This window comes from Quercus lobata, chromosome 9, assembly GCF_001633185.2.
Source record: "Quercus lobata isolate SW786 chromosome 9, ValleyOak3.0 Primary Assembly, whole genome shotgun sequence".
In the NCBI taxonomy this organism is placed as follows: Eukaryota; Viridiplantae; Streptophyta; class Magnoliopsida; order Fagales; family Fagaceae; genus Quercus; species Quercus lobata.
In genome coordinates, this window is record NC_044912.1 from 35,523,324 (window position 1) to 35,536,244 (window position 12,921).

General features: G+C 41.0%; 1 protein-coding gene across 1 annotated transcript; it reads right to left on the reverse strand.

Annotated features, from left to right (window-relative positions):
• Positions 1 to 9,413: 9,413 nt before the first annotated feature.
• LOC115961657 lies at positions 9,414 to 10,574 on the reverse strand. The gene is made up of 2 exons (XM_031080595.1): positions 10,104 to 10,574; positions 9,414 to 10,049 (listed from the first exon to the last, which is right to left on the reverse strand). Exons 1-2 carry the CDS (start codon positions 10,572 to 10,574, stop codon positions 9,414 to 9,416), a joined length of 1,107 nt encoding a protein of 368 aa, XP_030936455.1.
• Between the last annotated feature and the right edge of the window lie 2,347 nt (positions 10,575 to 12,921).

The window sequence follows — 12,921 nt, forward strand, 5'->3', positions numbered from 1 at the left end:
GAGTTGTAATGAAACGAGGTATGATATTACACGCGCGGAGGGGATTGCTGGGGGAACTGTGGGAGCGCGTGGATTGGTACGGTGCGAGTTGGTGTGAAGTGGAGGTGATGTTTTTTCATTGCCTTTGACGTGAGTAGAGTTTTACTTCTCCAATCGTAGTTGAGCCTGGTTGTCCACGAAGGACAAAGCAGGAATGAGCTAAGCGCTTAGGTCACGCGCCTTCCTCTCTTTGCAATCTCACTTTCACAATGCATCAATATTGTTGGCTACGGGTCCAAAAATACTAGAGACTAGAGACGCGTACTTTTCACAAGTGTCCATAGCAATTCATGTGGGTAAGTAATGTAATTCAGGCCGTTTAGTAACATTATTCTAATAATGTTGTTTGAATTTTTTGGAAATATGTACAAGTAAAAAAGTGTGAAAATACGTATAATATTGTTTAAACATTGAAAAATAAAAGAAGCTCAACCATGAAAAGAAGTTGAAACCCAAGTCCAAAGGAGTGTACGTTACTTAAGGAAGTGTACTTAACAAGGGGTTGTTGAGTAAGGGAGGGGTCGGTATGCTAATAGTTTTCTTTGACTAAATAATAGTAACAAATAGACCCTCAATTACACTATAACAAATGATGAAGCCGAAGGTTGACCTCGTCAGTATGCTCCTCGTTAATGTCGATGGACAATCTTCACGACCTATTGTCAAGACAAGAAAAGGCAAAGGAGTGTTTAGCCGACGTGAGGCTAGTTGAGAATGCTCCGATGCTGAAGTCAGATTACAAGTTCTTAGAATAAACTTCTCACGGTTCTTTCTCTCTGGTTATTTTTTTATGCCCTTTACCTAAATTACCTTTACCTTTTTATAGTTTGCTTTGAGTCGGTGTAGTTATGTCTGTTAATGCTGTTCTGAGCGTTTTCCTCCTAAGAATAATGGTGCATTGATTTCTAATGATGATTTTGTTAGGACATATGTGATTTACGTGTTAGGAACATATGTCACTATTTTATGTAATTGGTTTATCCTTTGACAAAACGCATTTTACTTGTATTTGGGTAGATTTAGGATGTGTTTAAATACTTCAAGAAACCATGTTTCAAGATCAAGTGTTGAAGCTTTCAAGTTTGTCCAAGAAAACAAGCTGAAAGTGCAGAGTTACTAAAACTTGACAGCTAGCATGTGTCAAGGTGTAAGAAGCTGTTTCAGCCTCGTGGCTCAACAGCTAGCTCGACAGCTTCTATCTGTCGAGGTTTACAAAAACAGAATTTCTGATCTGTTTTTCTTGGAATCCGTGAATATGTCTCTGGGCCTTCTTTTCTCCTAATCCTAGACATATAAAAGGATTGTTTTAAGGGCCGTCAAATAGTTCACAACTTGCACAAACATTGAGCAAACTCTGTTCAAGCAAATTGTGAACGGAGACGAAGTTCTTCCCCTAGTTCATCTCTTGCTCTTGAAGAAGTTGCTGTGTATGTGCACCGTAGAGTTTTGTAACCAAGCATCTTCTTGATCTTTATTGTGTGGATGAACTGAAGAACTTTGCAGCCAACAACCTTCTTAATTGGTGATTGAAGTCGCGTACTGGAATCTGTGCAATTGGTTAGTCACGTACTTGGGAGTCGTGCAACAAAAGGGGAAACTGTTACTACAGAACAAGTCCAATTGGGTATTGGGGTAAGGGTTCAACTATAGGTTGGTAAGGTACTTGAGATTCCTTTACTTGTAACCATTTGTTGTGATAATAGTGGAGTTTTGGGAGTGGTGACCTGAAAATCACCCTGTGGGGTTTTTGCCGTTAGGTTTTCCCCATTTGTAAACAAATCACCGTGTTATTTATTTTCCACTGCAAAATTAGTTTATTAGTGATTTGTTTGTGCTACTACGCATTTGCATGTTAATTAACTTAATTAATTCACTTGATTAAATTAATTGGTTAATTTATCACAAGAGGTCAATTCGTTTTTGGCCTATCAGATTTCGTTTTAAGGTGTAACAGATGATCGTTGAGCTATTACTGCTCTTGTAATCGGTCCGACACAGTTATTGCATATATGCTGACCTGCTAACATTTATGTGTGCCTTCAATGGGTGTTGATTCACCTAGCTTCAGAGGCACGACGAATGACGTCGTGCTTTCTCGCTCATTCTCGTCCCCGACTCGGGTGTTGGCGAGATAGTCCTTTACTTGGACAATGTTTCTTCGTACTCGTCAGTGATCTTAATTTCATACTTGTCAGTTGCCCCCCCCCCCCCACAAATTCCTGGGTCGTTACGAAGTTGGACAATCCTAGGGATGTGATCAGTCATGACATTTCGTTTCTTCTTGATTCTTGGAACTCGGCCCTTGTTTTAAACGCAAAACGACTATTTTTCAAGAAGTGAGCACGTATCATTTTCCAACACGTAGTTCGTGTGAAAACTTCCTTGATTTTGGCACGCTTTAATTCCTCATTTTCCTTTTAGGAAAAAAAAAAAAAAACTGTTCATTTCCCTCTGTTTTATTTGGTTTGAACTTCTGCATGCCTAAGAAATCTCCATACTTCCCTGGTAAGGCTTCTTTCTTTCATACTTTAATGGTTGGTTTTGATTTTCTTAGCCAAGAATGCTCTTGGTCTCTTTTTTCTTTGCTCAATTAAGGGTTTTCTTAGAGTATTCCTCAGGTCGACGTCCCAAAGTAGGTCTATTTGTTCCTCGTTCTTTTGCCCTTAAGCCGGTTTTACTGTTTCTTCACCCTTTAATTCGCGAATCTCTGATAAGGCATCATTCGGAGATGGATACCATTCAATATAGGGTAGATGACGTTCGGTCTAGTAAATTGGAGACTGGGTTGTCTTCCAATGCCGAGTCTTTGAGTAGGGTGGTAGACACTGCCGTTTCAAAATTGCCCTTGTCTTCTTCTTCTCGCCCATTACATGCGCTTTTTGAATCTTGTTCCTTGAAAGAGAGTCATTTAAAGGGTTTTAGGAAAAGATTTCAGTTTCCCAAAAACACCTCCGTTAGGCTGCCTCTCCTAGGTGAGAAAGCCTGCAACTTTTCTTACGGAGAAGTCTATTTCTATGAGGCTCACTTTTTGTGTGGCCTTCGATTTCTAGTTCATTCGTTTATCTTGCATCTCCTGAACAAATTTCAGATTGCCCCTAGACAGCTCGTCCCACTGCTTGGAGGACAATAATAAGTTGTATGTCTATTTAGGTGTCCGCTTGTGATGGAGAGATGATCACTCTAAACGAATTTTTGTTTTTATATCGTCTAAAGGCTTCTACCCATTATGGGTATTTTGAGCTCTTGCCCTAGGATAGGAAATCCAGGATTGTGAGGGGTTTTCCCTTGTCCTTCTGTGATTGGAAATCGCGGTACTTTTTCATTTCTGGATCGAGTTAGGAAACCTTGTCTGACGATTTTTAGGGGGAAATCCTGAGATTGCTACGGAAATGGGAAGTTCCAGCACTTGGTGCGTGTTTCTGTGATCCCCTTTTGTTCTTTTTCCATGCCTTGGTTTCTCATCTGACGAAGTTCTTACTTTGACTCTTTGCAGCTTTTGATCGTCCTGACCTTGAGGATCAACATTGCCACCGGATTCAAGCAGCTCTTGCTTATGCCCATGAAATTGATGATTTTGACGACTTAGTTGACCCACGTCACCTATACGATTGTTGCTTAGGCCTCGAGCCCTCCAAGTACGTTTTGGAAAAAATCCGACATGAAGAGAAGAGTAATTCCATCTATCCCTTGCTTCGTCTTTCTTAACTTTGTCCTTTGTCTAAATGGGGAATTTTTTTTTTTTTTTTAGAAATGACTACCAGGTATAGAAAAGATAAGTATGCTCATATCAGAGACCTGAAAAACGAACCTTTGGCCAAGCTAACGTCCGACTCGAAGAAAAAAAAACTAAGTGAGGAAAAAGTTAATGCTGCCGTCCTTCCTCCTGTTAACGTAGCCCCTTCTTCTCCAACCCCATCTTTGGAGGTGATTGCTATTACCCCTCCGCTCACTCACTCAAAGGGAAAAAGCAAAATTGGGATGAGTGTATGGGACGACCCTGCTACTGCCTTGGGCCGTGCACACAATGTTATTACCAACAATGAACTGAAGGGTTTATCGTCTATTCCTTCTCATGAACTCATCAGTCGACACATCCATAAATTAGTGTAGGTAAGTAACTCTGTTCTTTCAGCGTCACTTTTAGAATTTGTCTTGTATATGTGTGTAATTTCCCCCTATTTGTTGAAATTAGGTCCTTGGGGAGTCGTTGCGCCTCACCACTGACTATCTGAACGTGGAGGAAAAGGTTGTAGTGGCTACATCAAAAGTGGAATCCGTGGAGGCTGAATGTTCCCAATTGAAGAAGGACTTAAACGCTGTCATGAACGAGAAGAATGACGCGAACTAGAAGATCAAGGAGCTTACAAAAGCCCTACGTGTGGAGAAGGCTTTGGTCATCCAGAAAGATGAAGAAATTCACGCTGCTCTTCTAAAGACTGACAAAGAAAGGGATAAGGTCATCAAGAAGTTCAAGCAGTCAGAAGAATTTTCAGACCTTCAATTCATGCAGTACTTCAAGGGATTTGAACTTTTGTGTCGCTGGACTATGAAGCACCATAGCTTAGTTGTAGACTTTTCCAACTTGAATTTTGAGAAAATTGACATTGAGATTCTTGAAGACGAGGCAAAGGAACTAGAAGAAGCCTAGCTTGGTGCCCCGGAGAAAGATAAGGAAATTGAAGACAAAGATGTTGACGAATCTCCTGCCCTTCCTTCATAACCTCTCTATCTTCTTTTTTCTCTTTTATTTTTTATTTTTATATACATATATATATATATATATATATATTATTTGGAGAACAATGGTTGTCCCCTTGTTTTGGGGCTTTTATTTTGACGAACAATGGTTGCTTCCTTGTTTTGAGCCTATTATGCTTGAACAATATGCTATGATTTTGTGTTTAAACCTTTTGCCTTTGTGATTTTGTCTCTGTTAGCTTTTGTTGATGGGGTTTTAAGGCCCTTTTTTTTTCTTAGGTTTTTGGCCTCGTCACTTAAACTGACGAGGTCTTTAACCTCGCAATTTAAACTTAGCACTTTTTTCGTGTACTTTGGGCCTTGATCTCGTCATTCAATCTTTTTATCCGTATGATTCAAACTTGTAGTTTTTATCATTTACTTTGGATCTTAATCTCGTCATTAGCGAGATTTTTATCCTTGTGATTTAAACTTATAGTTTTTATCACTTTTCTTGGATTTTGATCTCGTCATTCATCTTAACGAGATTTTTATCCTTGTGATTTAAACTTATAGGTTTTATAACTTATCTTGGATTTTGATCTTGTCATTCATCTTAACGAGATTTTATCTTTGTGATTTCAACTTATAGTTTTTATCACTAGGTGTGGACTTTTAACTTCGTCGTTTGTATCGACAGAGTTTTTAGTTCGAAGAAACTTTTTCACCATTTGCTGTTTTACTCATTTGAAAAAGAGTGGCTCTGAAAAAGAATGGCATTGCAGACGCTTGGCCTGTTTTATTCGTCCTTGCTTATAAAGAGTGATTACAAGGATATAAACTTATGGAAACAAAAGAGGTGCTAAAACAAAGTACTGAAAGGGAAATGAAACAATGCATAATGAAAATTGATATCTCGCTTATCTGTGGATGAATCAACGAGATGTTCCAAACCCTGGAACTTATTAGAGGCTTTACTTCCTTACTGATAATACTTCTTGAGATGTTTTGCATTCCATGGATGAGGCAAAGGTTTCCCCTTTGCGTCTTCTAGGTAGTAGCTTCCCCTTCTTGAATAATGGACGACCTTATATGGGCCTTACTAATTGGGGCCCAGTTTCCCTTCATTTGGATCTTTGGTGGCTTCTGAGACCTTCTGTAGAACCAAATCTCTAGGATTAAAACGCTTCAGCTTGACCCTTTGGTTGTAATACCTCGTCATCCTCTCTTGGTACAGGGCCATTCTTTGGGCTGCATCGTCTCTGACTTCAGGCAAACAATCAAGGGCTAGCTTGAGGCCCTCATCATTACTTTTCTCGTCATAACATGTCCTCCTAATGCTTGATATGCCAATTTCCACAGGAATCACTGCTTCTATCCCAAATGCCATCTTGAAGGGTGTTTCAGGGGTTCTCACCGTCATTTTGTAAGCCCATAGCACCCCTGGGAGCTAGTCAAGCCACCCCCCTTTTGCCCCCTTAAGTCGGGTTTTGATCAACTTGAGCAAAGTCCGATTTGTGACTTCTGTTTGGCCATTGGCTTGTGGATGACCTGGTGAAGAATAGTGGTTCCGTATCCCCAGCTCCTTGTAGAAATCCTTAAACTTATGACTGTCAAATTGTCATCCATTGTCTGAGATGATGATTCGTGGAATCCTAAATCGGCGAATGAGATTCTTCCACACAAAATGCTGTATCTTGGCCTTTGTTATGACTGCCAAAGGTTTTGCTTCTACCCACTTCATAAAATAATCAATAGTGACGACTAAGAATTTTATTTACTTCTTACCATAGGGTATGGGGCTTATTATGTCAATTCCCCATGTGGAGAATGGCCAAGGTGAAGTTATGCTCGTCAAATGCTCCACTGGGACATGTTGCACATTCCCAAATTGCTGGCACTTGTCACACTTCTGGACGGCCTGAGTTGCATCCTTCTGCATTGTTGGCCAGAAATATCCTGCACGACGACCTGTTCGACGAGTGAACATGGTCCAAAATGATTTCCATATACCCCTTCGTGGATCTCCTTTAGAACATATTGAGCGTCTTCTAGATCGAGGCATTTCAAGTAGGGCTGCGAGAATCCCCTCTTGTAAAGCTCGTCGTTCAAGATCGTAAACCCGGACGACCTAATCTTGACTTTCCTTGCTTCTGTTGGATCTAACGAGAGATTACCACTTTTGATGTAAGTGACGATTGGGTCCATCCAGCTTTCTCCTGATCACACATAATTCACGTCAACCCCTTTAGTGCTCGGAAGATACTACACTTCCATGAGCAATCCAGGTCGTCTTTCACTTGTCTTTAATGATGCCAGTCTAGCAACCTCGTATGCTTCAGAATTTTCTTCTCAGGGTACCTGGGTAATCTTGACATCATCAAAGTTAGAAATTAACTATTTACTCAATGCTAAGTACCTCTTCATTCTATCCTTCTTAGTCCCATACTCATTGTTCATCTGCCCAATCACGAGTTTTGAATCAGAGTTCAACTTCAAGTTTCTCACACCTAGGGCCTTTGCAACTCTCAAGCTTGTCAATATCGCTTCATACTCAGCTTCATTATTCGTTGCTGGGAATTGAAGCTGGACCTCATACTTCAAGACGTCCTTCTCAGGGGAAAAGAGAATCACCCCTACTCCGCCCATGCCTGATGCCACTGAACCGTCCGTTTGCATCGTCCAATAACCTAATTCTGGATCTTGATCAACTGTGGTGAATTCAGCAACAAAGTCTGCCAGCGCCTGGGCTTTGATTGCTATTCTAGGCTTATAGTCAACGTCGAACTGGCTTAATTTCACTGCCCATTGGACCATTCTCCTTGCTGCATTTGGCTTACCCATAGCCTTTTGCAATGGTTGGTCCGTCATGACTAGTATCGTGTGTGCTTGGAAGTAGGGACGGAGCTTCCTTGATGCAACGATCAAAGCAAAAACCAACTTCTCTATCCTTGGGTACCTTGCTTCCACACCCTGGAAAGCCTAGTTTGTGTAGTAAACCGGTCTTTGAATCTGAAGTTCTTCTCGGATCAATGCCAAACTTACAGCTATTTGAGAGATTACTAAGTTCAGAAACAAATCTTCTCCTTCGACGAACGGACTTAGCAATGGGGGTTTGGACAAGTAATCTTTAAGTGCTTGGAAAGCTGCTTCACACTTATCCGTCCACTGGAAAGCCTGCTTCAATGTTTTAAAGAATGGGAGGCATTTATCTGTGGCCTTAGACAAAAACCTGTTCAAGGCTGCTATGTGCCCTGTTAGTCTCTGAACTTCCTTCACACTCCTTGGAGACACCATGTCCAGTATGGCTTTAACTTTCTCAGGGTTAGCCTTTATACCTCGCTGTAAGACCATGAACCCTAAAAACTTGCCTGACAAAACTCCGAACACACACTTCGCTAGATTTAGCCTCATTTGATACTTCCTTAACATATCGAAAGTCTCTCTGAGGTTATCCAAGTGCAGCTCTACTTTCTTGCTCTTCACGAGCATGTCATCTACATAAACCTCCATATTCCGTCCAATTTGCTTGCTGAACATCTGGTTTACTAATCTCTGATAAGTGGCTCCTACATTCTTCAGGCCAAATGGCATGACCCTGTAGCAGTATAGCCCTTAGCTATTAAAAAACGCAGTCTTTTCTTGGTCCTCTTCGTTCATGCGAATTTGGTTATAACCTGAGAATGCGTCCATGAATGTTAACAGCTTATGGCCAGCCATTGAGTCCACCAACTGGTCGATCCTGGGAAGTGGAAAGCTGTCCTTAGGGCAGGCACAGTTGAAATCTGTAAAGTCTACACATATGTGCCATTTCCCGTTGGACTTCTTGACCATGACGACGTTGGCCAACCACTCGGGGTAATAGACTTCTCTGATAGATCTAGCAACTAAAAGCTTTTCAACCTCTTCCATAACAGCTTTGTTTCTCTCAAGAGCAAAAACTCGTTGTTTTTGCTAGACGGGCTTCCTGGTGGGGTTGACATTCAACTTGTGCTCTATCACTTTATTGTCTATCCCTAGCATGTCTTTATGAGTTCAGAATGTGGTCAAGTCCTATCCCCACTTTTGTCACTTTGGTAATATCCCCTTCTACTAGGTTCACCTCTTCCTTGGGACGACTGTTTTGGTTCTTCCTCAACCACCCATGTGTGGTTTTCTTTTGAAGCCAGCACCACTTGATAACATTCCCTGGCCAAAAGCTGATCTACACATACTTGGCCTACCACGTTTAGAGTTGGAAACTTCATCTTCAGATAATAAGTCGAAGTTATAGCCTTGAGTCTGTTTAGAGTTGGTCGTCCCAAGATGATGTTGTAGGATGAGGGGTAATCAACGATCAAGAAATTGACTCGGATTGTTACTTGCGCCGGGTGTACCCCAGCTGTGACGGACAAGGTGACGATCCCGTTTGGGTAAATCTTATCTCCACTAAAATTGACCAGTGGAGAATTGAAGGGTCTAAGTTTCTTAGGATCTACCTTCACCTGCTGGTAAGCCGTCATGTACATTATGTCCGTTGAACTTCCATTATCAACTAACACTCTCCTTGTGTTAAATCCTTCTATCCACAATGTAATGACGAGTGGATCATTATAGGGTTGCTTAATCCCACTTGCATCGCGTTTAGAAAACGTGATGTCGTCATTCTCTGATCGTCGATACTTTGGGGATGGATGCTTGATGTGGACACTATTGATCTACCGGTAATATGTCTTCTTCAAAGACTTATACGACCCTCCTGATATAGGTCCCCTTGCTATCGTCCGTATTTCTCCTACGGCCTGCTTTGGATGGTCTCGTCCGTCATCCTTGGCGTCGTCATGAGTTTTATCCTCAACCCTTGATCGAGGTTGGTGATCCCTCTTGATAAACTTTTGAAGTTTTCCTCGTTGAATCAACTCCTCTATCTGCTTTTTCAAATCGCAGCATTCATCTGTGTAATGGCCGTGATGCTTATGAAAAGGAGAGTACTTCTTTAGGTCACGCTTCCTTAAGGACGTGCTTAACGGCTTAGGCCATTTCAACCCCAGTTCATCCTTTATCTGCATCAGGATTTTGTCTGCAGGCATAAATAACGAAGTGAAGTTCATCTTTTTCTTTGGGGCATCAGGACTACTCTTACCGGCCTTAACCTCCGAGTATGAATCCTTACGATCTTTCTTCCTACCATGAGACTCCTCAGTCTCCTTCTTCTTCCGTTTTCCTATTAGTCCTTTAGCAGTAAGGGCGTCCTCCCCATTCATATACTTCTGGGCTTTGAATAGCAGGTCTGTCATAGAAGTTGGCGACGTCTTCCCTAACGAAAAGATGAGGGTGGGGTTATTAAGCCCTACCTGGAAGGTCGTCATCATGACCTGATCATTAGCTTCGTCAATCTCTTATACTACCTTATTGAATCGCTTCACATAATCCATCAAGCTTTCCCCTTCTTGCTGCCTTACTGTCAACAAGTAAGAGGTTGGCCTCTTGTGGCGCTGCACTCCAATGAAATGAAGAATGAATGAGTCACTGAATTGTTCGAAATTTGCTATGAAAGATGCTGGCAACTTACCAAACCAAACCCTTGCAGCCCCTCTGAGGGTGGCAGGGAAAGATTTGCAAATAACTTTGTCTGGGGTCTGCTGTAGGTTCAAAATAGTCTTGAAGGCCCCTATATGGTTGAGGGGGTCCTTTGTACCATCATAAAACTCTAGTTGCAGCAGATGAAATTTTGGAGGCAGGGGGCACTCCAAAACACTAGCTGTGAAATGGATTATGTGAAGCAAGGTCCTTCGTTTGAGCATGCCATCCAGGTTCATTGCTGTCTTTCCCTTCATGGCATTTTTCACTTCGTCGAGCTCCTTTCGCAGATTTTTCATTAAATGGTCGTTATCAGGTGCAGACTATCCAGTGTATTCTGTTGTATCCTTTCCCTTGCTATTCCCAGGGCTGCTAGCTTCCTCATCATGTCTGCTATGACTTCGCCGATGATGCGAAGTGTTATTGCCCTCTGGACGGGCTCGTCACTTCAGTTCTTTGTTTTTTCTCATTAGCTCTTGCACATTTGCTATCAAGGCCTAGATTTGTTGAGCCATCACCACAAGATCTAGAGGCATTGTTGGTGCATTGTCCATCTAGAGACATGAACTTTATTGGTAGGAGCACAATGGTTTGAGTAAGAATCAACTCGTTACATGTTCCCCACAGACGGCACCAAACTGATGAAGCCGAAGGTTGACCTCGTCAGCATGCTCCTCGTCAATGTCGAGGGACGATCTTCACGACCTGTTGTCAAGACAAGAAAAGACAAAGAAGTGTTTAGCCGGCGTGAGGCCAGCTAAGAATGCTCCGATGCTGAAGTCAGATTACAAGTTCTCAGAATAAACTTCTCAGAGTTCTTTCTCTTTGGTAATTTTTTATGCCCTTTACCTGAATTCCCTTTACCTTTTTATAGTTTGCTTTGAGTCGGTGTAGTTATGTCTGTTAATGCTGTTTTGAGCGTTTTCCTCCTGAGAATAATGGTGCATTGATTGCTAATAATGATTCCATTGAGCTATTACTGTTCTTGTAACCGGTCTGGCGCAGTTATTGCATATATGCTAACTTGCCGACATTTATGTGTGCCTTCAATAGGTGCTGATTCGGCTAGCTTCAGAGGCACGACAAATGACGTCGTGCTTTCTTGCTCATTCTCATCCCCGACTCGGGTATGGACGAGATAGTCCTTTACTTGGATGATGTTTCTTTGTACTCGTCAGTGATCTTAATTTCATACTCGTCAACAAATATGCAAATTGTATTGAAATGTGTGACAAAATATGTGTCTATAGGAGAATTTGGCTGAATCTTGCAAACCACATTCCTTTTGTACAAAATATGGAATATATTTTATTTAATTTTTTTTTTTTTTTGATATTAGAGTTGGAAGTAAGGGTCATCAAATAGCCCATGACCCATGGGCTGGCCCAGCAGCCCGCTAGCCCACCAGGCTAATGGGCAGCCCAGTCCGGTAATATTGAAACCTGTGGGCAGCCCAGTAGCCCAATGGGACAGGCTATGGGTTGGTTTCTTTACCTATGGGCGCCCGGTGGACCGGCCCGTTTGCCCAACCCAGTAGCCCGACCAGTTAGCCTGACTCATTGCCCAAAATTTATAACAAAATAATTTGGGGGTTGGGTGGGTGAGGGATTGAACTTTAGACATTATAAAAACTTTAAGACCACACACCTAACCACTAAATACTTGGAATGATTGTGATACAATATGCATAATAAATATATATTTTGGGTATTAGTCTAGTAGCTTTGATTTTTAAAACAAAGTTACTAAGATGACTGTTGCCTACCTCTGTGCCTCTAGAAAAGAAAGTCATTCTTTCCTTGATAAATTCCAATTCTTTCCTTACAAGTTACAATTATAAAAAAAATTCCTTAAAAAAAAAAAAAAAAAAAAAAAAGCTTACCGTTGGTTGGAAGAAATTCTCTCCTTAATGAGTTGATATTTGATTCTTCATATATTTCCTTTAAGAATTGATATTTTATTCTTCAAATATTTCCTTTAAAAGTTGATATTTAATTCAATGTACTTATTTATTCTTATCAATAAAAGTTAATTAATCTTATTTTAGTACCTTTTTAAGAGGTATGTCTTAGTATTTTTTTTTAATAGAATCTTTTTAGTAGATTTAATTTCAATTTGATAGTTTGTAATAATATATAATTATAATTTTTTGGTTAAATTTTTATAACCCCATTGAAGACCTGTTAAAAATGCCTATGAGTAGCCCATTAAACCCACCTCACTGGCCCAGCCCGCTAAAGCCCAAATGGGCTTTGCCCATGGGTAGGGCCATGGGCTAGGGTTTTTCCATCCAGTCCAGCCCGACCCAGCCCATTGACTAGTTAACAGCTCGTTAAGCCCAGCCCATTAGACCCATGGACCAAGTAAAAACGGGTCGGGCTGGCCCGGCCCGGCCCATTGACGAGGCCTAGTTGGAAGTTTTGAGTCATAGATATCTCCATTAAAAACATCTATAAGTGTCGATTGAGTTACAAAGTTCTTGACATAAGAAATGTGAAACTTTGGAAAACCTAAAAGATTACTAATAATTTTACTATGATAAATTAGGTTTAAATGCCACATTGGTCCTTAACAACCTTTCAAATGTTTTAGTGTCGTTTTCAACTTTTTGTCTGTATGTCAAAAGATTCTTAACAATAAGTGTTG

What these genes read in the sequence shown, in the direction of transcription:
- LOC115961657 (XM_031080595.1), bottom strand. Translation starts at nt 10,574, where the DNA reads ATGAAAAATCTGCGAAAGGAGCTCGACGAAGTGAAAAATGCCATGAAG. An exon ending in ATGTGAAGCGATTCAATAAG is followed by an intron (nt 10,050 to 10,103) that starts GTAGTATAAGAG and finishes ACGACCTTCCAG; the next exon opens with GTAGGGCTTAATAACCCCAC.